This window comes from Eupeodes corollae, chromosome 1 (genome assembly GCF_945859685.1).
Source record: "Eupeodes corollae chromosome 1, idEupCoro1.1, whole genome shotgun sequence".
In the NCBI taxonomy this organism is placed as follows: Eukaryota; Metazoa; Arthropoda; class Insecta; order Diptera; family Syrphidae; genus Eupeodes; species Eupeodes corollae.
The window spans coordinates 78,045,097-78,068,751 of record NC_079147.1 but is presented as its reverse complement, the minus strand read 5'-3'; the positions used below and the strand labels follow the sequence as shown (position 1 = coordinate 78,068,751).

At 32.3% G+C, this 23,655-nt stretch overlaps 1 protein-coding gene across 4 annotated transcripts in view; it reads right to left on the bottom strand.

Moving 5' to 3' along the window:
• LOC129939105 (acetylcholine receptor subunit alpha-like) overlaps positions 1-18,741 on the bottom strand; it is a 198,873-nt gene extending 180,132 nt beyond the window's left edge. For 2 of the 4 annotated variants that reach the window (XM_056046980.1, XM_056046979.1), the window contains exons 1-4: positions 18,121-18,741; positions 3,736-3,780; positions 3,555-3,664; positions 2,665-2,845 (exon numbers count right to left, since the gene is read on the bottom strand). In XM_056046980.1, the coding sequence (XP_055902955.1) occupies positions 2,665-2,845; positions 3,555-3,664; positions 3,736-3,780; positions 18,121-18,330 (546 nt within the window). In that variant the 5' untranslated portion in view covers positions 18,331-18,741. Of the gene's footprint in view, positions 1-2,664; positions 2,846-3,554; positions 3,665-3,735; positions 3,781-18,120 lie in introns of those variants that run through there. The other 2 variants (XM_056046981.1, XM_056046978.1) reach the window with 2 other exon arrangements.
• Between the last annotated feature and the right edge of the window lie 4,914 nt (positions 18,742-23,655).

Genomic DNA, 23,655 nt, shown 5'->3' with positions numbered 1-23,655 from the left:
AGGCGACGGTGCGACGAACCGAATTCCGCTGTCAGGCAGGATGATCCATTCAACATAGACGACGAAAGCCAACAATCCCGTCTTCCCAACTTAGTCGAAGTAAAGATTTCCATATCTAAGCTGAAGCCGAATAAAGCCGCTAAAGCAAATGGCTTAATTGCCGAGCCCTTCAAAACCAACTTATCTCTAAGATTTGATCGGAAAAAAGAATGCCCGATTCTGAAAATAGGAGACCCTCAAAACTGTTCCAACTATAGAGGAATCAGTCTATTCAACATCGCCTACAAAATCTTCTCTTTCGTAATATGTGAACGTCTAAAGCCCATCGTCAACAACTTGATAGGTCCTAATCAGTGTGGTCAAAAATCAAATGGGGTGGCGCAACAGTCCGTTGTGAACCAGGGCCTAGTGACTTACAACTCTCAACCATACCTGTGTGCGAGTACTGTTGTCAGGAATGGAAGGGACCTACAATTTAAGGCCCAATCCGAACGGCTAGTTTGAGAAAGCACTTTTTCATGACAAGAATTACTCTTGGAGAATTTGTCAATTCCTCGCAAGAGGCAGTACCCGCGAAAATTATTTTTTTTAAATTAAGGTGGCACAGGCAGGGATTGAACCCTAGACCCTTGCATGACAGTCCAACGCACTAACCATCATGCCACGGGGTCAGTGTGGTCATCCTAGAAAAAACCAAAGAACATCAAATCGACAACAACCATCTCTTCATCGATTTCAAGACTGCATATGAAAGCGCGTTTTGGGATCCCTGCCAAACTTAACAGAACCTTTCGATGTCAACAAAGGCTTTAGACAAGGTGATGTGCTGTTATGCGGTTTGCTTTAAAATCGACCTTGAAAGAATAGTGCAGAGCTCACACGTCAACACTAAAGGTACTATTTTTCAAAAGTCTGTCCAATTACTTGCATACGATGATGACATTGACATAATCGAAAGAACTCAGCCAGCGTCATGTCAATAGGGCTTTTGTGAGCAGTGAGCATTGAGGCAGAATCGGCAAAATCGGGTTTAACTTTTAATGAGGCAAAACAAAGTACATGCTGTCATCAAGAAGAAACCTTCAACACCGACGTCTCGGTCAAAATATCACCATTGACAGACGTAACTTTAAAGTGGTAAGGGATTTCGCCTGCCTAGGCTCCGCTATGAACGCAGAAAACAGCATCAGCGCTGAGATCAAACGCAGAATAACTCTTGCTAACTTCTGTTTCTTTGGGCTAAAAAAGCAATTAAGTTGCAAGGCCTCTTTCGAGCGGTGCACAAGCATGGAATATAACAAAAGCAGATGCAAGCACCTTGAGTCGGTTCGAGAGAAAAGTTCTTCGCGTAATTTACGGTCCTGTATGCATAGAAGGTTAGTGGAGGAGAATATGGAAGGACGAGCTGCACGAGATGTTCAGCGACGACGTAGACTCATCAAGAAGGTCCAACGACTGAGATGGCTGATTCACGTAGAGATGGACAAATGCGCCACCTTAAGCAGTTAGTAGTATTGCAGAATTAAATGACTATTATTGCAGAGTTTTTTTTTTAAAGGAAGAAAAACTCGCTCTGGTAAAGCTGTGCTTGGTGACAGGTTATTTGACATTAAATCAAATATTTGTAAATTTGTACAAAATTTCAGATTCTAATAGGAGGTATTTCAATAAGAGGTATCAATTTGATATTTAAAACCAACGATTATTTTTAAATAAAAGCGGTGGAGGCTTCTTTCATTTTAAAAAAGGGATTTAAGCATTTTAAAATTGAAAAATTTATTAAATATTTCTTGCATACAATTTTTAATGGTTGTATGTCTTCAAAACCTTAATCAGTTCGATGTTGATTGAATTTAGAGCATTGAAACAGACCTTATAACCTCAAAGAAAAAACTCGCTGTTTAATTAAAAGATCCCAATTGTGATGACCTCTTCCAGAAATAACACGTACAGCAAACTGTTTTTTGAAAATATTTCAACATTTGAATGCGTTGTTGAAGCGTATAGATCTTTTATTTTCTAATTTCGTAGTTTTTTAATTGTTAAATATCAAAACATGACAGTTTAAAAGAGACTTGCTTCAATAGCGGTCTATTTGAAACGAAATTTCCTATTGGAAAACCTTAAACTTTAAAAATTGCTCAAGTCAATTCTTGACAAACGACCTCTCTACGTCAATTCTTTCTCGAGCTTTAATAGTTCAAAGTTTATTTTTTCGACGAAACAGGGATTAGAAGACTTGGATTTGGTCCTTGCTTTTTTTTTGGTATAACGCTCATTTTTCTCTACTGTTCCAAACAACCATTTATATGTACTTTGCCGGTGTTATGAATATTGATTCAAGAGTTGCTAGCACCTAAATAACTTACTGCATCCCGAAATAGTTGTATGTGATTGTGGAGACCTGAAACTTTATCCAAAACGCCTTTACTATCCCTGAATAATAAAGTTTCATAAGAAAGCCTAAAATCATTTCCACTTCGTATCTTTACTAAAATATGAGAGTATTGGACAAAAATTCAAAATAAATTGAACAATTTCAAAAACTGCCATTGTACTATCCAAAAGATCAATCATTTAAATATTTGACAACGTTTTATTTTTGTATTTGATTATTTGTAGTTTTGTTTTTTTGGTCTTACAATTTTGCTTTTATAAACCTACCTTGAACCCGTCATATGTCCAACTGCCAAATTTCAGGACACATGTCTGTTCGTCAAATGGGAAATATTCTACATCTATTTCGCATGATGATTTGTATATAGCTGGCGGTTTCCACTCAACTAATCCTTCAGAATAAATAGTTGCTTTTGTTGCTAGTGTCACTTCGAAGTTACCATCGGCACTAATTATAGTTTATTTATGTTTTTTTTTCATATTTTTAATTATTTTTATTTTTGATTTAGCATTTAAAAGAATTTATAATAATACTTAAATAGCAAATATTATAACTTAACTTAAGTAAAAAGTTTTTTCATAAGGCAGAACTGTAAGTAGTTTACTGAAGTTAGGTTATGGGTGTTTTGATGTAAAGTGAAGAAGATTCGAGTGTGAGTGTTTTTGTGTGTTTTTTTTTCGAAAAAGTCCTGTTTTGTTTACAAATTCTCCTTATGCCAAAAAAATGCATTCAAATAAACTGACCTATACTGTATTTCTTTTTAAATTCATAAATTTAAGTTTAGTTATTTTATTTATTTTTAAACATCAAGGAAATTGGTTTTTGTTCTTTTTTTTTAAATATAAAATTTTGTTTCACACTGATAAAAATAATTCGAAATAAAACATTTAAAAATTTAGTAGATAATGTATAGTTAAAATACATATATTCAGAGTTTTGAGGAATTTATTACGAAAAAAAATAATGAAGTACTCATATAAATTATATTTTAGGGGTTATTTTCGTTGATAAAAACATGTAGTATAATATATAAAATATTAAGTAATAATTCTTGCAAGGTACACGAAAGTTTTCTTTTTTTTAAATTTGTAAATAATTGAGTCGTGATTGAAAATTCGATTTTGTGTAAGTTTTTAGTTTGAAAAATCATACTTACTTGTTGTATAATACGATATCTGGCCGCCAGATGTGATCGGAGGGTACGTGCAACATGTGAACACCGCCATATTCCTTAGGTTCCCATCTTAATTTGTAATCATACCATGACTAAAATATAAATAAATACACGATAATTGATTATTAAATTTTTGGTTGATTTTGTTTTTTGTTTGACTCACCTGCTCCACCCAGAGATTCGTTGTCATTATTTGGTTTTTTAGATTCTAGAAGTAAATAAAAAAAACGTTAAGAGCAAGCAATCAAAAATTTGTATAATTTTTTATTAGGTTTTGAAATTAAAAAGTATCTTAAGTGTAATGTTATTTCTGGCCCCCTCACAACTCATTAGAAATAAACTTCAAGGTAACAAATTTCAAAGCGAAATCATAACTTTTTTTTAGCCAATGTTGACTAAGAAATATGATTTCTGAGATACCGAACATGATTTATTGCCAAGACCTTAATTTATTGGTCCAATAGGAACATGACAGTATATCAAGTGCATCCATACTCAAAAAAGGTTATATAAAAAAAACGAAAAAAATATTTCAGAAATTGATCAGGGTCTTAACTTGTGGATGCTATTCGTTTGGAAATCTTTAAAATGTTCACGTTTTTTTTATAAGCTTACTAGAAACGTGTATATATTATTGCGATAAAATTTATAACAAAAAGTTTCGCCTTCCTTTTTTCTAGCCACTCCTTAACAGTAGAAACAGTAGAAGAGTTCAGTAGAAACCTGGACCATCAGCCAGTGACCTGTTTTTTAAGCATTTTGGGAAAGCAAATTTAACAGGTCTTTTTGGGTTCCACACCAACGATGTTTGAGAGGGTTGGTACACATATTGGCTTAACAACGCATTATAGGCTTGGCTATCGGTTTCCTTTAATTGACAGGAAGTAGTTTTCCTCAACCGAAATCGAGCTCGTGTTGGGACTAGGTAATGCGAGGACACACGATTTTCAGATAGTCTTATCTGGAATATTATGTTCGATGGAAAAGAGATGAACTTATTCAATGATCTACTCGTTGAGTGCATCACCTCGTTAACTCGGAAACACACTCCAGCCTTATGGATGAAGGAAGTTGCGGGACCGAGATAGACCGTTTCCCACGCATAAGATCAGAGAGGGCAAGTAGCAGGAAGGTTTGATGTGGAGCAAACATTAAAAAACTACTATAGCTGTTGTGGGAATTTCAAGTTGAGAAGCTAAGTATATAGTTTTTATAAGAATATTGTTTTTTTTTCTTTGGCTATTAATTTGTACTTTTGACCTTGGCGTCAAAATTTCTATTTCCCGATACTACGGAACGTGTTTACCATTTTTGATTTTTTGTTCGAAATAATTTTTTGAGTGACTTTTTTATCGGTTTTGTTTTACCAAAGATTGTCTAATAATTTCTATATATTTTTTTTTTACCATGCACTTTTATCGAGGTTTGACTTTCTGTCAATCTCAAAATCTCAATTTGTATTTTTGTCATAAAAGATGCAATACCTTTATTGCTACCTGTGGTGAATTTGTTCACCTGTTTGACACACCTACTGACGTTTCTCTTAATTTGTCAAAATAATTTTCGTGGCACATCGGTGGTGTGCAATTTGATTTACTTCAATTTAAAAACAATTAAAAAGAATTTAAGTCGCGTTCGGTCTTGGACATTGGATTCGAAAATTAATTATTATTGTTTATATTCAGTCCGTCGGGTCGAGCGGTGAAAAAATTTGCAACAATACTTCCCAATTGTTGAAATTTTCATTCGTGAAAGTAGATTGTAGATTCCTCAGAAGACATGAATCGATTAAAATTCATTGTTTTCTAAACAAGTCTAAATAATATCTAATGATGAAAAAATTATATCTCGGAGAGGTGTCAAAGTTTTTTACGCAATCTAAATATCATTTTGACATACTTAAAATATAATCTGAAAACCGCTCTAACAATTATCAAACAAAATTATTGAAAAATTAAGTTGTTTTTGAGAAATAAAATGATTTTAAAATTTTTGAAAACAAACTTATTTTGCAGGTATATTTTTTAAATCATAAGTCATAAGACCTATTTTAAAGAAACTCTTTGGATACAGGAGCAACTTCGTGCATTTTTTCTATATATGTTAATACTGACCTGACTTTTCTTCGAAAAGTTTTAGTTCTTTGTTGCTTTCAATAACCCAAATTTAACATTATTGCTTTACCTCGAGTGTCATCGGTCTCATCGGTTGGTATTTCCGGGTTTAATATGCTTTTATATTTGTTTTAATTACTTATTTAGACAAGAAGTTCATGATTTGTGAACTACCTTTTTCAGTGACTAAGAAGTTTTTTTCGTGTAATATTGTATTTGTATTGGAATGCTCTAACTATTTGGCCTATCTTTATTTTTGAGTCTTCCTAGAAATAAAATTAAATAACAATTAATGGATATTTTCGATAATAATTATATCCGATAGGACTAAAATAAATAAATGAATACAAATATTGAAATAATAATACACATAGTCAAGACGAACAGCAAATATCTCGTTAGGCCTTGTCTCGTGGCCATCCCACAATAATTATAATATTATTAGTGGTTATACAAAAAAGGATTAGTAAAACAATTAAATTCGCTTACATTCTTCTATGTTAGTATTTTGTAATTTTTTAATTTTTAATTCGGTTACAATGATGAAGGATGAATATGCCGTTAAAATCCCAACTCTTAACTTGCACGATCGGCCTTGCTGGGCGCTTCAAATTATATATATTTTGAGCCCCAGTACCTACCATTTTAAAATGGATTATGGTCTCAAAGTTCTGATTGGACAAATATTTGATCTTTTTAAGCTGCTGGGAAACCTTTACTTCCCAAAATGGCTTTCCAAGCTAATTAGTGGAAATACGTGTAGACCCAAGGCAATCTTACTGCCTACAAAACGAAAGTGACCCCGTACATTACGATGTGTCTTTGCGGGAATATCCTTAGAAACTAAAGACGCTTTAAATCAGTTTTATGGCCTCAAGGTTATTGTAGTCAAAACTCAAATTTAATTAAAACAGAGGCTGGGATGCGACCCACACTGAAAACTTCAAATCCCGTCTGTAGATTTGTCTTGGTTAAAAGCTTAAGGCTTTCGTGTTGTGTCAAAAAAGTGGTCAGTTTTAAAAAAAATTAAAATTACCAACAATATGTTGCATACATTGGAATAGTTTTATTTTAATATCTATTTTTTTAACTAGATTTTAGTCGTTAACCAATTTTTACCAATTTAGTAGCATTTCTTGAAATGTTTTATTTCTTATAGAAACAAATACAAATTGGATGAATGAAATTAATTTGAAGTCAATATCTTCTATTGTTCAAGAGATATCGAGAACCGAACATTAATTTTTAATAAATTTTCAAACTATTTTTCTAGATTTTATTTTTTTGTGAAAAAACGGAATGTTTTTTTTTTTTTATTTTTTACAAATAAAAACTGTCAACTTGATTTTTCTTAAAATTTTACCCAATGTTGACAACAGTATTTTTTATAAAAAAATGTTTCAAATGATATTTGAGTCAAAATTCACTTTTTACCAACTTTTCACTAATGTTTTCTATATGTTTTTATTTTTATAAATAAAAATTGTCAATTCGGTTTTTCTAAAAATTTAGTATTTCTCTAAAAAAAATTAGTTTTAAGCCATAATCTTAATTTTTGAAAAGATATTTTAGTCTAAATTTTGTTTTTATTATTTTTTGTAAAAAAAACTGTCAATTCGATATTTCTAAAAATTGTACCTGATATCAAAAATGTTATTTCTCGTTGCATAAAATTATTTTGGAGATACAATTATTTTTTGTTGTTAAATTTTCGGGGGTGACAAATATTCTTTTTTCAGTTTTTTTTTTAACAAAAACCGTTAATTTAATTTTTTTTCTAAAAATATATTTGTTTGGTATTTCAAGTCTCTAGCATTATTGGTTCGTGAGATATTTTGGTTAAACCAAAATTTTTATCTGTTTTTTAAATTGCTTTGGTAAAAAAACCACTTACTCAATTTTCTTGAGAGCCCTTTCTGCATCTTTCTGCATTATTTTCTGTATAACAACATTTATTTGAAGTCGATATGTCTACTGGTTTTTGAGCTATGGACTACGAAAAAAACTTCGCGAACATACGGACGTACGAACGGACACATACATCTTTCGAGAAGTGTCAAAAATTTTAATTCGACAAATCGGACCGACTACAATGACTTCGGTCAATGACAATTGGAAATTAAAAATACTAATAAAAGTAGGTAAAAATTGATTTTCGACTCGAATGTCTGGAGAATAAATTAAGGTATTTCTTTCAAGTTTATTGGCAATAAGTTTAGCATGTTTTAAGGCATGTTCTTAAGTTTTATCGTAACAGTTCTACATCAGCGAAATAATTGCATTATATAGGTTTAGGATGTGATATTTAATATTTATGAAAATAAATTTAATTCATGCGACAATACGTTAACTTATGGTGCAAATGTTATAAGAAAGTAAACGTGGCTAGTACCCTATTAGTCACGAAGATAGAGCTCTAGCTAATCTTCGATTTACTAAAAAAAAAGAAGTCAGCAGTTGTCGACGGTATATCCAACATTGCAGTACTACGACTCTCTTTAACAAAGTTCTGAAAGTTCGGTCGATAAGTCTTCTACCGAGTATCAGTAAGGTATTCGAGAAGGTTATAAATAGAGATCTGTCCAAGTGCGCTGAGAACAACAAAATAACTCCGGATAATCAGTTCGGCTTTAAGGCGGGACATGACACAATTCATCCTGCGTCTAAGCTTGTTTCTGATATCCAGTGGAACAAATCTAAAAGGCAATGTACGGGCGCTTGTCTGGTTGACTTGGCGAAGGCCTTGGACACCGTATATGGTTAGTGGGTCTCTATCTAAAGTTAAACAGACTTGGCATAAGTAAACCACTGTTGTATATGCTTAATGGTAGATGGTTTACTGTCAAAATTGACAATGTAATATCTACCAAAATCTTTGATATTAAATATGGTCTTTAACAGGGAGCGGTTAACTCGCCGATCTTATTCAGTATTACATCAGTGACCTGATAGCAATTTTGATTCAGGCGTACGCCGACGACCTAATTGCGTACAGAACGGCCCCAAAAATTAAGGTTATCAAGGCACTTTTGTAGGGTGACTTCGCCAAGATTTAGCAATATTGCGATGACTGGAAGTTGAAAATCAACTTTCAGAAATGCGAAACTATTCTGTTCAGGACTCCGCTGCATGGAGCATCAAGGAATACGAGAAAGAACTGAACAAATCTAGTGATCGTTGAACCAAGTCGACAGCCACTGGCAATCAGTACTTGTATTTCGACAAACATATGAGTGCTGCTCTGGCCAGAGGTAGGGGAGCATTTGCCCTGACAAAACGGTTGTTTTTTAACAGCCGTCTTGACAGCAGGGTGAAGGTGATCTGCTACATGACCCTTATCCAGCCGATGATTGCATATAGGTGCCTGGTATGGGTCAACGTTGCCCCATCTCAAATGGAAAAGATTCGGGTGTTTGAGAGACAATGTCTGCAACGTTGCTTGGACTACACAAAACACCAGAGTCGGAGTACAAACATTTCTATTCCAAAACAGGTTCTATACAACAGAGCCAACAAAAAGAGTATAGATAATTTCTTGCCGATGCTTGGTAGGGGACACATTGCGAGAGCGATGTCGTTTACTAACAGCTTAATTTTGGGGCTTACTACCCCCACAATGAGTACTACGAAAGTACACGTTTAAGTGGCAACATTCCGCCCGGAGATTTTCTATATTAAGACAATCGAGGGCTGATACAGGATAGGGAGGCAGTTCCGCCAATCTACCACGTCAGCTGTAAAACTGTAGATAGGCGACTGCTTTACAGTCGAGACGTCCTCGGACTGGACGGAGCCGAGCACCATCGGTTCAGTAGGACTGTTTCCGATAGCGACCGAAGAGATAGAGTGAGGCAGGAGAACCAGTTTTTAAGTAGTTTTAAGTAATTGTAAGTAGTATTATTCCTTTTGGTTAGTTTTAAGTAGCTTAAGTATTATGATGGGTTTCGGTTTTTTTTTTGTATTTAGTTTTAATTTGGACATAAAATAAAAAATAATGATAAAGATACAAAGTTTTTTTTTTAATTTTCTTTGTTTTAAATTAAGTTCTCGTTATTAACTTCCCATAGGAAGTTATTGTAATGGGTCCGATTTGTCAAATTGAAAATTTTGACATTTCTCGACGTTTCAAGGTCCCTAGGGTCGAAATAAAAGATTTTTAGAAAGATGTCTGTGCGTGCGTGTGTACGTACGTTCGTACGTCCGTCCGTCCGTACGTCCGTACGTCCGTACGTTCGCGACGTTTTTTTCGTCGTCCATAGCTGAAGAACCAGAAGAGATATCGACTTCAAATAAATTTTGTTATACAGATAATAAGGCAGAAAGATGCAGAAAGGGCTCTCAAGAATATTGCGTGGGTGGTTTTTTTACCATAGCAGTTTAAAAAAAGGTGAAAATTTTGGTTAACCCTAAATATCTTACGAACCAAAAACGCTAGAGACTTGAATTAAATTTTATATAATAAACTGTAACGTGATCTCAAAGAAGTATATTTTTTGAAAAAAATCTATCCAACGGTTTTTTTTCTAAATCAAAAAAACTGAAAAAAAAAATTTCTCACCTCCTAAATGTAACGACTAACATATGATTTCATCTCCAAAACAATTTTGAGCAACGGAGAATAATGTTTTTGAAATCTGATAAAATTTTGAGAAAAATCGAATTCACAGTTTTTTTTATAAAAAATAAAAATCTAAAAAAAACATTACTCAAAGTTGGTAAAAATTGAATATCGATTCAAATATCTTTTCAAAAACTTGAAATTAAGGCTTCAAGCTCATTTTATGCTATAAGAAATATTGTTTTCAACATTCAGTAAAATTTTGAGAAAAATCGAATTGACAGTTTTTAAAAACTTAAAAAAAAATTAATAAAAGTTGGTAAAAATTGATTTTCGACTCAAATATCTTTTCAAAACTTTGAGATATTGGCTTTAATTTACTTTTATCTTTCAAAAAATATTGTTGTCAACATTCAGTAAAATTTTGAACAAAATCGAATTGACAGTTTTTTTATAAAAAATTAAAAACCAAACAAAAATTAACAAAAGTTGGTAAAAATTGAATATGGATTCAAATATCTTTTCAAAAACTTGAAAGTTAGACTTCGAACTTATTTTATCTTATAAGAAATATTGTTTTAAGCATTCTGAAAGATGTTGAGAAAAATCGAATTGACAGTTTTTTTTTTACAAAAAATAAAAACCTTAAAAAAAATGTATAAAAGTTGGTAAAAATTGATTTTCGACTCAAATATCTTTTCAAAAATTGTAGACATTGGCTTTTAACTACTTTTATCTTTCAAAAAATATTGTTTTTACATTTAGTAAAATTTTGACAAAAATCGAATTGATAGTTTTTGTACAAAAAATTAAATACCTAAAATAAAATTTAACAAAAGTTGGTAAAAATTTACTTTCGACTCAAATAGCTTTTTAAAAATTAAAAATATTGGCTTCAAACTTATTTTATTTCACAGAAAATATTGTTTTCGATATTCAGTAATTTTTATATAAGAATCCAACAGTCCGTTTTTTCATTAAAAATAAGATCTACAAAAAAAAGTACGCAAATTTGGTAAAAATTGATACGACTACATATAGACAAACTTTTAAGCAAGACAAATCGACAGACGGGATGGGAAGTTATCAGTGTGGGTCGCAACCCAGCCTATTTTTTAAGAATTAAAATCGTTCTTAGGCCGAAGGACAGTATATATAAGATAATGGATTAACTTGGAGCACCCGCATAGTGCCAGTAAGATATTTTTTAAGTTTTTTGAAATTTACACTAGTTTTTTAAGAATTTTTGTCTAGCTTTAAGATTTTGATAAAATAAAAATAATAAGAAAAAATGCAAGAACTTTCGTTTAATTTTTGCTAAAAAATATTATTTCACGAATATTAATAAATTGTAAATATGTGTATCTTATTTTGCATATGACAAGATTTTAGTCATATGTTCTTTTAATGACATTTTCAAGAAATCTTTTTAGTATATTTGGTTTTCGTTGGACTGGTCTTTCGTTAATTTAGTTTTCAGTTCATTTGGTTTTCGTAAACTTTCTTTCGTTACTCTGTTATTATTTCGAAGTAATACTACTTATTACTAATAAAAATATCTTTGATTTTCAATCCTATTAATCCTATTTAAAACAGGAGAAAATCACAAATAAACAGCAATGGACCAATTGACTTCCAGAACTAACTCTAAATTTGAATTTATATAAGTTGTTACTCCTGAACATAATTCTTTAATATCTATTTTTCGTTAAGTCCAATATAATTTAATTCTTTAAGAAGAATTTTATGGCTGTAAAGATCTAATCAGCTTTTTTCGAGTGCATTAAAAGGAAAGGAAAGGAGTATATTGGCCTCTCAATTGACAGGAGTTGGAATAAATATCGATTACATGGAATTCTTCATAAGATTGCTTCAAGATTTCGTCTGTTCCTAATACTCAGCAATTTCTTGAAAAAAAGAAGAAATTACAGAATATCGTTACTTTCAATATCCTTCAATTCAATCGTTAAACAATCTCCATTAAACAGTTACTGACACGTCAATTCTCATTGTCATCTATAATTTGAATTCAAAACTTCCAAAGTCCATCTTTTTGTTGTTAGGGAAAAATATTTCAAAAACTTACTCTACCCTTGCAAATTTTATTTCTATTCCCATCATAATTCCAAGAAATAAACCAATAGAAAATGACAAAAGAAAACATTTTATTTTCATAGAAGTTTTCAATTTTCCTCTATATTTTTGTTTGTTTGTTTTGGAAAACTTTCAAATTATTATTATACCTTGAAATTAAAATTTTAAACATTGATGCCGGCGGTAGCGGAAACAAAACTTTGCAAAACTGCAGGAAGGTATATTCTTAGGTGTAGTCTTGTGCACCATCATTGCATTGTCCTTTGGAAGGACAGAGAGAGAATTTGTCCAAAAGCTAATTCTAACGCTATGTCAGCTATGCAGTAGCTCTTTTTGTGAGTTTAAATATGAGGGCTGGCGAAAATACTGCTGATGGCTCCTCCGGAAAAGGCTCATTTCACGCTGAAGGCCATAGTCAAACTTTCAAATAATTATCAACTCTTTCATTCCCATGTTTTTCCTTTTTAATTTGTTCTCTTTCTCTCTCTATCTTTAACTTAATTGAAAAAGTGTCAGCTTTTTTCGTTTCAGTGAATAATAACAACGAGTGAATGCGAATGAATGCATTCAAAGAACAACGGTAAGTAGTGTGTTCATAAATCCTTGGCATGAATATGAAATGAATCTGTACAAAGGAATTCTTATGTTAGTGTGATGAATAAGTTGAGTTGTTTATTCATCAGTTCGTCCGTCCACTTTTCAAGCCCCGTCCATTCCCAGGACCGTGTTGTAGGTACGTTGTACCCAGGACACTTTATTACTAGCAAAATAAAAATATATTATTTCTTTTTTTGTTTAAGGATTTTTATTCAAAGAAAACTGTCATTCTTTTATTTGACTTCTTTCTTTTTTGTATCTTCAAGTGGTTCGTAGTTTGTAGGAGTGTGGAGATGGCAATGATGATGAAGAGATGGAGACTGAGGAGATAGAAAGGAGACAAAGATTTACAACAAGAACATCAACAAAAAATTGTAAACTCTTTTGACCCTAGGGACATCGTGACAGCTCTTAAAAGGTACTTTTCTCAATTAGAACCGCTCGAGCAGCATTGCGGGTATCCCTTCCACTTGATGTTCCATTTCTCGTGAAATTGTGTATTCCAACAAAACGAACGAAGAATGAACGCCCACACTTACTCCTCGTAGGTAGGTACATTATACCCGCTCGTCGCCCTGTCCTTCTGTGCCATCCTCGTCCTTTTCGTCGTCATCGTCGTCGTCGCCCGTCCAAGCCAACTTTTATGCCCCATTGCCTGCGGTCGCACCTTTGCTTTTATTTGCTTGTAATCGTTTAGTAAGAGAAAGTCAGCAGCTTGAGTTTGAGTTTTTGCTATTTACTTGTCATGTGTGACATTAAAAATGGAACATGACAGTTTAAAACGTTAAATGGCCTTAAGGGACTTCTGAGTTGTGAACAGTTATTCTTTTCTCCTTGTGTGTGTTGTTTTCTTTTATTTTATTTTTGAATGAAATTTGATGGTCGAGAATTAAAAAGGGAAAAGAGTGAAACATAAGAGTACCTATACAAAATGGTGTAGATATGTTTGAGGGTTTAGAGATGGATGTGAATGACTTGAGCAGCATTGAGTATGTATACAGGGTGGGCCAAAAGTTTATTCTTAATTGAAAACTCAATTATTTTAAACTAAAGGTATTACTGTCTTTTATTCTGTGTGATTAAGAAAAAAGGTTTTAAAGTCCATGTAATTATAACAGATTTCAGTAAGGATTTTGACAAAATCTTCCATAGACTTATACCTTTCAAGTTTTCCATTCTCGGCTTTAAACTCTCTTTTATAAATGGATTTCTTCGTACCTTGAAAACTGATATTACAAGGTTCTTCTTAGATCAGTCACCACATACCCTTTTTAAGCTTGCTCTGGTGTTCCCTAAGGAAGCCACCTAGGTCCTCTTTTGTTCATTCCTACAATTAACTATCATAAAGCATGCTTTTATTTCACTTTTTGCTGATGATACAAAATTTGTTCAAGACCATTTTCTCAATACATGAGTCTTCCCTGATTTAACATGATTATTGTTTTTTTAGCTTGGTCCTTATAACTGCTGGAACTTTAAATTGCGTTGGCATTTTGCTTATTCACGTTAACGCTTAAAGACTCCTCCCTAATGTTAATAACATTGGGGACCTTGGTATTTTATGTGACAAGTAGCTTAATTTACTGCCCCCATATAGACGATATCATTCTAAAATCACAGCTTTGCTCTTCGTCCTTAACCTTGGATCAATCCACTTATTCTTTCTCCTTTTGTTAACTGCCTGAAGCTTCTCAACTTAAACTCGTTGGAAAAACATAGCCAAATTTCAGACATTCTCTTATCTCGTATGCTTCGAAGTGTAAACTCAAACTTTCTGAATTCTGAGTCGCATTTCCTCCACAATGTTAGGTAAACTTCTTAATTTTGTAGGTTATATTAAAAATAAGGCTCTATTAAGCTGGATGTATGGGTGTTTTACCCGAACCAGATGCGCAGGTGAATACGGCGCTGGTGGTATCAGGATTTCAGAACTGAAGCTAATACTTATATAGTTGGAAGACTACGCACTGTCCGAACACAACCGAATGTGGACACGAAGGCGCTCTGGTCTACTTGGTGCGCCAAGAAGCTGATGTCCACTGCTAAGAGTTCCAAATTGCAGGGCACCAAAATGCCTTGCTGTAGCTGTTTTAAAGCTTTGGTGAAGCCTAATAGGACACTTCTTAGAATGTCTTTAATTTATATTGCGAATATTGTAGAAGTGTCTCATTAAGAATTTGTTTCTTGTTCTTCTTTATAATTGCAGCCTCTGCAGATGTCATTGGTAGTAAGCCTTATTTACTTTGTATGGCAACCTAGCACATTATGGCATGCTATTAAAGTCGTAAAGATTTAGTGTCTAAGTGCATAATCGAGGTTTTGTTTCGTCGAAGTTGGGCCATAGTTTCCTGGCTATTTTGCATTGATTTCTTAGAGTGTCTTGTTACCATCAATTATACGTTTTATTTCACAGGATGGGGTGTCTTATCTATAATTTAGTTTACATTGGATTGGTTCAGTGTTATATAAGGTATACCGCTGTGATTTTAATGTTGCTTGGATATAAATAAGTTGGTATCCGATTGTGATAGCGCCATCATTAACACCTGTTTTCCAGCGTATGTCGCTGTCAATTCCTCGGTTCGAAAGACGCTGCTTAGATTTAGAAGTCTGGAGGAATTGGAAAGAATGAGTGTCTCAGAGAAGAAACATGCTCCTACTGCAGTATCCGCTTTCGAGCCGTCAGTATATATGGACATAAACGACTTCTCCCGCCTGTCAGGAAAGATGGTTCTGTTGACGTGAACACAGGGTATCTTGTAGTGCGTGTTTACATTATTTCCGAACGTATTCCTGTAGATTCTGATGGAGCTATTGTGCACACTGCTTGGGCCATAATGGCGCTACTAAGTGAAATTTTAGGCTATCGAATATTTTCAAAAAATTAGGTTTACAGATTTTTCAGACCTAGATTTTTTTCTTTGGGGTTATGTGAAGAATAATGTGTACGTTTGTGGTACCAGTGGCATGATAGTTAGTGCTTTGGACTGTCATGCGAGAGGTCTTCGGTTCGATCTCTGCTTTTGTCACCTAAAGTTTTTTTCGCGGGCACTGCCTCTTGCAAGGAATTGACAAATTCTCCAAGAGTAATTCTTGTCATGAAAATGTGCTTATTCAAATTAGCCGTTCGGATTCAGCATATAAACTGTAGATTGCCTCCATTCCTTAAATATACTCACTCACAAAAATGGTTGAGAGTTGTAAGTTACTAGACTCTGGTTCTCCACGGACTGTTGCAACACCTAATTTATTTATTTATTAAAGTACGTTTATAAACAAACAACTTTTCCGAACCTAAAGGATAAGATTCGTATTAAAATATTGTCTCTTATCTCAGATTTCCTAACCAAGTGTTATGGAAAACGATCTGGCATTAAGCTGCTGCTCATTTGAAATTCCCTACGCCCTCCCAAACTTAGCCAAAAACTATTTAATGTGACTCCAAACCAATTATAAATATAAATAAAGAAAAGAGGCTGGGATGCGACTCACACTGATAACTTCCCATCCCGTCTGTCGATTTGTCTTGCTTAAAAGTTTGTCTTTATGTACTCGTATCAATTTTAAAAAAATTTTGGTACTCTTTTTGTAGATTTTATTTTTTATATGAAAAAACGGACTGTTGGATTTTTATATAAAAATTACTGAATATCGAAAACAATATTTTCTGTGAAATAAAATAAATTTCAAGCCAATATTTTTAAGTTTTGAAAAGCTATTTGAGTCGAAAGTAAATTTTTACGAAGTTTTAGTATTGTTTTTTTTTTGAGTTTTATTTTTTGTAACAAAAACTGTCAATTCGATTTTTTTAAATTTTACAAACAATATTTCTTATGAGATAAAATTACTTTAAAGCCAATACTTAAAATTTTTAAAGAGATATTTGAGTCAAAAATCAATTTTTACCAACTTTTATACATTTTTTTTAGGTTTTTATTTTTTGTAAAAAAATGTCAATTCGATTTTTTTCAAACTTTAATTGAATGTTGACAGCAAGATTTTTTGAAAGATAAAAGTAAATTAAAGTCAATATCTCAAAGTTTTGAAAAGATATTTGCGTCGAAAATCAATTTTTACCAACTTTTATACATTTTTTTCTTAGGTTTTTATTTTTTGTAAAAAAACTGTCAATTTGATTTTTTTCAAACTTTAATTGTATGTTGACAACAAGATTCTTTGAAAGATAAAAGTCAATTAAAGCCAATAACTCAAAATTTTGAAAAGATATTTGAGTAGAAAATCAATTTTTACCAACTTTTATAATTTTTTTTTTAGGTTTTTATTTTTTGTAAAAAAAACTGTCAATTCGATTTTTCTCAAAATTTTTCAGAATGTTGAAAACAATATTTCTTATAAGATAAAATAAGTTTGAAGCCTAAATTTAATGTTTTTGAAAAGATATTTGAATCGATATTCAATTTTTACAAACTTTGAGTAATGTTTTTTTTAGATTTTTATTTTTTATAAAAAAAAACTGTGAATTCGATTTTTCTCAAAATTTTATCAGATGTCAAAAACATTATTCTTCGTTGCACAAAATTGTTTTAGAGATAAAATCATATTTCAGTCGTAAAATTTTGGAGGTGACAAATTTTTTTTTTCAGTTTTATTGATTTAAAAAAAAAAAAAACCGTTATATTGATTTTTTTCAAAAAATATACTTGTTTGGTATCACGTTACAATATATTATATAAAATTTAATTCAAGTCTCTAGCGTTTTTGGTTCGTAAGATATTTAAGGTTAACCAAAGTTTTCTTCTTTTTTTCAAACTGCTATGGTAAAAAAAACCACCCACGCAATTTTCTTGAGAGCCCTTTCTGCATCTTTCTGCCTTTTTATCTGTATAACATAATTTATTTGAAGTCGATATCTCTTTTGGTTCTTGAGCTATGGACGACGAAAAAAACGTCGCGAACGTACGGACGTACGGACGTACGGACGTACAAACGTACGTACACACGCACGCACAGACATCTTTCTAAAAATCTTTTATTTCGACTCTAGGGACCTTGAAACGTCGAGAAATGTCAAAATTTTCAATTTGACAAATCGGACCCATTACAATAACTTCCTATGGGAAGTTAATAAATTTGTAAAACTTATTATCATTTTGATATAAGGAAGTAACTTTTGTCCCACCCTGTATGCTGTAGTTGCTTTAATAGCTATAGGTACTTAACTTACCACATCGATAAGCTGTGACAATTTCAGCTTTATGCAGACTTTAAGGACATCCGTTGTATTCACCACAGGTCGCACCAATTTGTTGTAATTACTTAGTAGGTCATCGTAGAGCCTTTTTGCATCGGGATTCCCCGCCACCGCTCCATGCACCATGAGGGCCGATAGAAGCCATGCTCGTATCGTCTCCCCTGTTGTGGGTGACATTTTCATTTTGAAGGCCGTTCCAAGGTTACTGTTCGCCGAGATGTGATGCAGTTTTCCGGCGGGTGGGGTTAAGAGAAACTATTACTGCTGCATCAACAGAGATTTCTATAACTGGAAGTATGCGGTTTTTGAATATGTGTCATATTTAAGGTTATTTTTGTTTTTCGGTTTTTAATTTCTGTTGCACTTTCTTTTAGAATTCAGAATTTAATGTGAATAGGTAAATATACAGAGAAAAATAACTTGTGATGTTTTTTTTTTGAGTATTGAAGTGCGCAATGCAGGATCTTATGTTGATAAAGTGTGATTTTCTCGTATGTTTTTTTTTTCTTCTTATAAGTGTTTTGAGATTGAAAGACTTAAGGTAGATAGAAACATTTTTGTTCTACTGTGTACTCGAAGAAGTTGATTTGAGCCGTCCATCTGAAATGAAAGAGAAAAGTTGATATTAGACTAATAATAAATTTGTAAATATCAAATGTTTTGAAACGTGGTAAAACAAAGCAGAAATTGAATAAATTGCGAATATCTATAGGAACTTTTGAAAAGATTACAGTCTTTTGTGAATGTAATCACTTATCAAGGATTGTATTTATTGACTTGTCATTGTGATTAGGAATTAATATTGATTTATTGACTGAATGTAATAGAAAATAATGCGAAGTGTTACAATCCTTTTAGGGTCACGTCACGGGCGATGAAAATTTTGTACCAGATATCCTTACAATATTTGTATTTTATACACAACAAATAGTTTATAATTGTAAATTCGTTCAATTATTTTTGAAATTGTTAGATCCTTATCCTTTTTGTAATTTTTGTATCCAATCAATTGAAATTTAAAATACATTGAATGGTTATTCCAAAAAGTCAATGTTTTACAAAGATATACAAATTCTTCTTCTCAAAATTGAAAATCGTTGAAGCTCGAAAGTAATAACAAAAACTGTTTTTTGAGAATATCTTCAAATTTTGTAATCTACGAAAATTGTCAAGTACTATTAAATGATGTACATACTTCAAAACTCATAACAATTTTTGGATCTTCTTATAGCAGAGTAATAATAATTTCTGCTTTGATTAGAGCCAAAAATGTAAAATATGTTTTGAGTGCTTATTTGAATAAAAAGTTTATACCTTCATTAACAGAAATAGCTTTTTGAAAAATTATCACGTGGTAGCAGTGAATATTTTCGAAAAATTCAAAGCTCTTATGCTATGCCTTAAGAAGATCATAGGAACACTTATTAATTATTTCAATCACTCTTCAAAATTAATTTTTTTCATTCAAATAGCACTTTCTTTCCACCATTTGTTCCGTCATCTACTTTCTTCTGAGTTATGATGGTAAGGTACAGACGTTAGTACGTCCGTACGTTTGCATATGTTTTTTAGTCGTCCATAGCTCAAGAACTAGAAGAGATACCATAGAAGTTTTAAAAAAAAGTGAAAATGTTGGTTAACCCTAATTATCTCAGGAACTATTGAAGTTAGACACTTGAATTAAATTTTATATTACATATTATTGTAACGTGACACCAAACAAATATATTTTTGAAAAAAAAATCCAAATTAATATTTTTGTATAAATAAAAAAACAGAATAAAAAATGATTTCATCTCCAAAACAATTTTGTGCAATGAAGAATAACGTTTTTGACATCTAGCCAAATTTTGAGAAAAATCCAATCTTCAAAACGATTACTCATATCCAAAAATCACGTGCAGATATGAAGAAATACTATCGCCCCTAACCTGAAGACCACTAAACCTAAATGTCTTAGCCTTTACTATCAAAATGTAAGAGGGTTAAATTCCAAAACATCTGCCGTCTTTAATAGCTCCCAAAACCTTCCTTATGACACCTTTGTCCTTACCGAAACCAACCTTACACCCGATATTCTTAATACCGAACTCTTCACTAACGACTTTTCTTTCTATCGAATGGATGTCGTGGAATGTGCGAGTAATACACATGGCCGTGGTTTGCTTTTAGCTATCAATAGTATTTTTAAAAATTCATTACTCCCTATTCCTCCTTCAATCGAATTTCAAGGAGTATCAGCTAAGGTTACACTCCCTAAGTTTTGTATTTTTGTATTTTGTTGTTATATTCGACCAGCCCAACAAATTAAAGCATACCAAGCTGCTGTTAATGCTATCATTTATCTGCTTGGCGACTTTAATCTTCCCCTTCTCAATTGGTTCACCTACGATGTTCAGACACCCTTCTTTTCAACTATAAACACCTCCTCTGAATCTGAATCGCTGATCATTGATCTTCTGTCTGATTTTGGTCTTTTTCAACTAAATGTAGTAGCAAACTTTATGGGGAGACACCTCATATGATTGCGATCGCTACCATCTTCCCCTTAATCTCCCCTTCCCCATTGAATTTGAAAACAAACTTTTTTGAAATGGAGAATTACTGTTATGATTTTCGTAGGGCTGTGTTGAGTACCGATCTCTCATAAAAAAGATTTCACCTCTGCTCCCCCTTTGGTAAAACAGAGAGCTCCGTAGCCTAAGAAATACCCGTAACAAGCTTTGGAAGATTTTTTTATAGTCCAAATGTGATACCTACCACAACAACTCTCTTCTCACCTATAATTCTTTCTCTGAATTAAGGGAATTCCTTTATAACCAATACCTTAACCAAATAGAAAATAACCTTCTTTCTGATGCAAGGACATTTTTCAAGTTTATAAATTACATGAAAATCTGATGGGTTTTCAATTTCAATGAGTTTCTCAAACATAATCTCCTCAGATCCAACAACCATATCAAATCTATTTGCTAAATACTTTAGCAAATCTTCACGATCCTGATCCATTAAAGGTAGATCCACAACGACTAACTTAATTGAATTTATATTATTGAGAATGGTAATGAAATTGATGTTATATACACTGATTACAGCAAAGCCTTTGATAAAATATCCCATAAGATAATTTATCTCAAACTTAGAGCCCTAGGCTTTCTATCTATGTTTGTAAACTGGATAGGTTCCTACCTTGCGAAGAAAATTTATAGAGTCCTCTTCCGTAACTAAGTTTAAAGCCCCATACATGCAACTTCTGGCGTCCCACAAGGTAGTCACCTTGGCCGCCTTCTCTTCGTCTTATCTGTTGACGATGTTATAGAAACGAAGACGATGAATAAGAAAATGTTTAAGATTATCTCAACTCCATCTGATTCCTTACTTTTACAAAATTATCTTTCTATCTTTTTTGTGTGGTGGATGCATAATATTTTAGAGTAAAATGTAGGTAAATGTAAACAAATGACCTTTTCGCGCAAACAAATCCCATCTCATAGAGTATACTACTTCCTCAATGACGCCGTTAACCTTGTCGATTATATTAGAGTTCTTGGTATTATGTGTGACAAACACCTGAATTTCCATTCCCATTTTTACAAAATTATTTATAAAGCTAAGACCTCTCGGTTTTATTAAGAGATGGACAAAAGAATTTTCCAACCCCTATGTAACTACAGCGCTTTACAGTTCCCTAGTCCGTCCTCATCTTGAATATGCATGCCAAGTATGGTCTCCCTTTTATGAAAACCATTCACTTCGTTCGATTTGCCTGACTTGGCCTCATCTGGGATGATACATCCAACTTGCCTCCCTATGCCGATCGACTAAACTGATAGGTTTACAACCCTTATATATTAGACGCAAAAACGCTGATATATTATTTGCTCACCAACTGTTAATAGGCAATATAGATTCCACTCCTGAGTGATATTCATCCTAACACCAACCCTCTAAATCTGCGAACTGTCTCCCTTTTCTATATCACTCATCACCACACTAATTACGGGCACTTGAACCAATGTCCAGAATTATTCGTCAATGCAACGCTGATACTCTAGTCTTCGACTTCAAAATTTCCAAATCCCATTTGAAAGACACGCTTTACTTTTTCCCTTTTTGAGTCCGAATTCCTCGTCCCTTTAAATTTTAAGTTTAATAAAATCAAAATTGTTAGTTTTTGTACATTAAAGAGTGGGACTTGGGGTCCACATAAATTAATGTCGAAAACTAATAACAAGGACTTAAACAAATTTAAGTTAGTGTTAAGTGAAGTTATGTTGAGCTATAGCTCGTATTAAGCTGAATTAATAAATAAAAAAGAGGCTGGGATGCGACCCACACTGATAACTTCCCATCCCGTCTGTCGATTTGTCTTGCTTAAAATTTTGTAGGTTTTCGTATTGGGTTAAAAAAGTTGTTAGTTGAATTATTCTTAAGAATCTTAAAATTTCCAACAGTATTTATCATTATAAAGAAATAGTTAAGTTTGACTATCTAGTTTTGTTAAATAAATTTTTAGTCGAAAACAATTTTTTACCAATTTTAGTAGCATTTCTTAAATTTTTACAAGTTGGATGAATGAAATTAATTTGGGAGATATCAATAACCAACCATCAATTTTTACCGAATTTGCGTATTATTTTTTTTTTTTTTTATAAAAAAACGGACTTTTGGATTTCATAAAAAAAAATTACTGAATATCGAAAACAACGTTTTTATTTTCTGAAAAGCTATTTGGGTCGAAAGTCAATTTTTACCAACTTCGAGTAATGTTTTTTAAGGTTTTTATTTTATATATAAAAAAACTGTGAATTTGATTTTTCTCAAAATTTGACCAGTTGTTAAAAACGTTTTTTTTCTTGCAAAAAATTGTTTTGGAGATGAAAACATTTTTTATTCCTAAAATTTTCGAGATTACTATTATTTTGATCTATAAAAAAACCATTAATTGCATTTTTTTGTAAAAATATACCGATTTAATATCTCGTTAAATCGGACCCATCACCGATTTTTAAAATTGCCAAAATGTCAGAAGTTAAAAAAAAATCCCAAAAATCGTTTTAGGGGGTAAAGCTATTTAGCTACATAACGGTTCGCCAAAGGCAAACAGATAACATAAATTCTGACGGAAAGCACGAATTGATATTGTATTCACACATTCAAAACGTACCCCAAAAATGAGAAGAAAAATAAGTCAAAGACTCAATCAAAAATTCAAAAGGATTGCGTTTCAATTTAAACACAAAACCAAAGAAAACAAAACATTTTTGAATCAGATTTGCTTCAACAAATTTCGTTGCAAATATGACATTATTTTAGTTTTGAAATTTCTTTTTTTGTTTTTTCAACACGAAACCATTCATGTGTGAATATGTTTAACAGCAATCCCACAGTATTATATAAAAGTTTGTTGACAAAATTGTTATTTTATCGATAGAAATATATGTAAGTACCTTTTCTTTTTTGTAAAAGTCAATTGAACTCAAATATTGTATATACAACATCTAAATG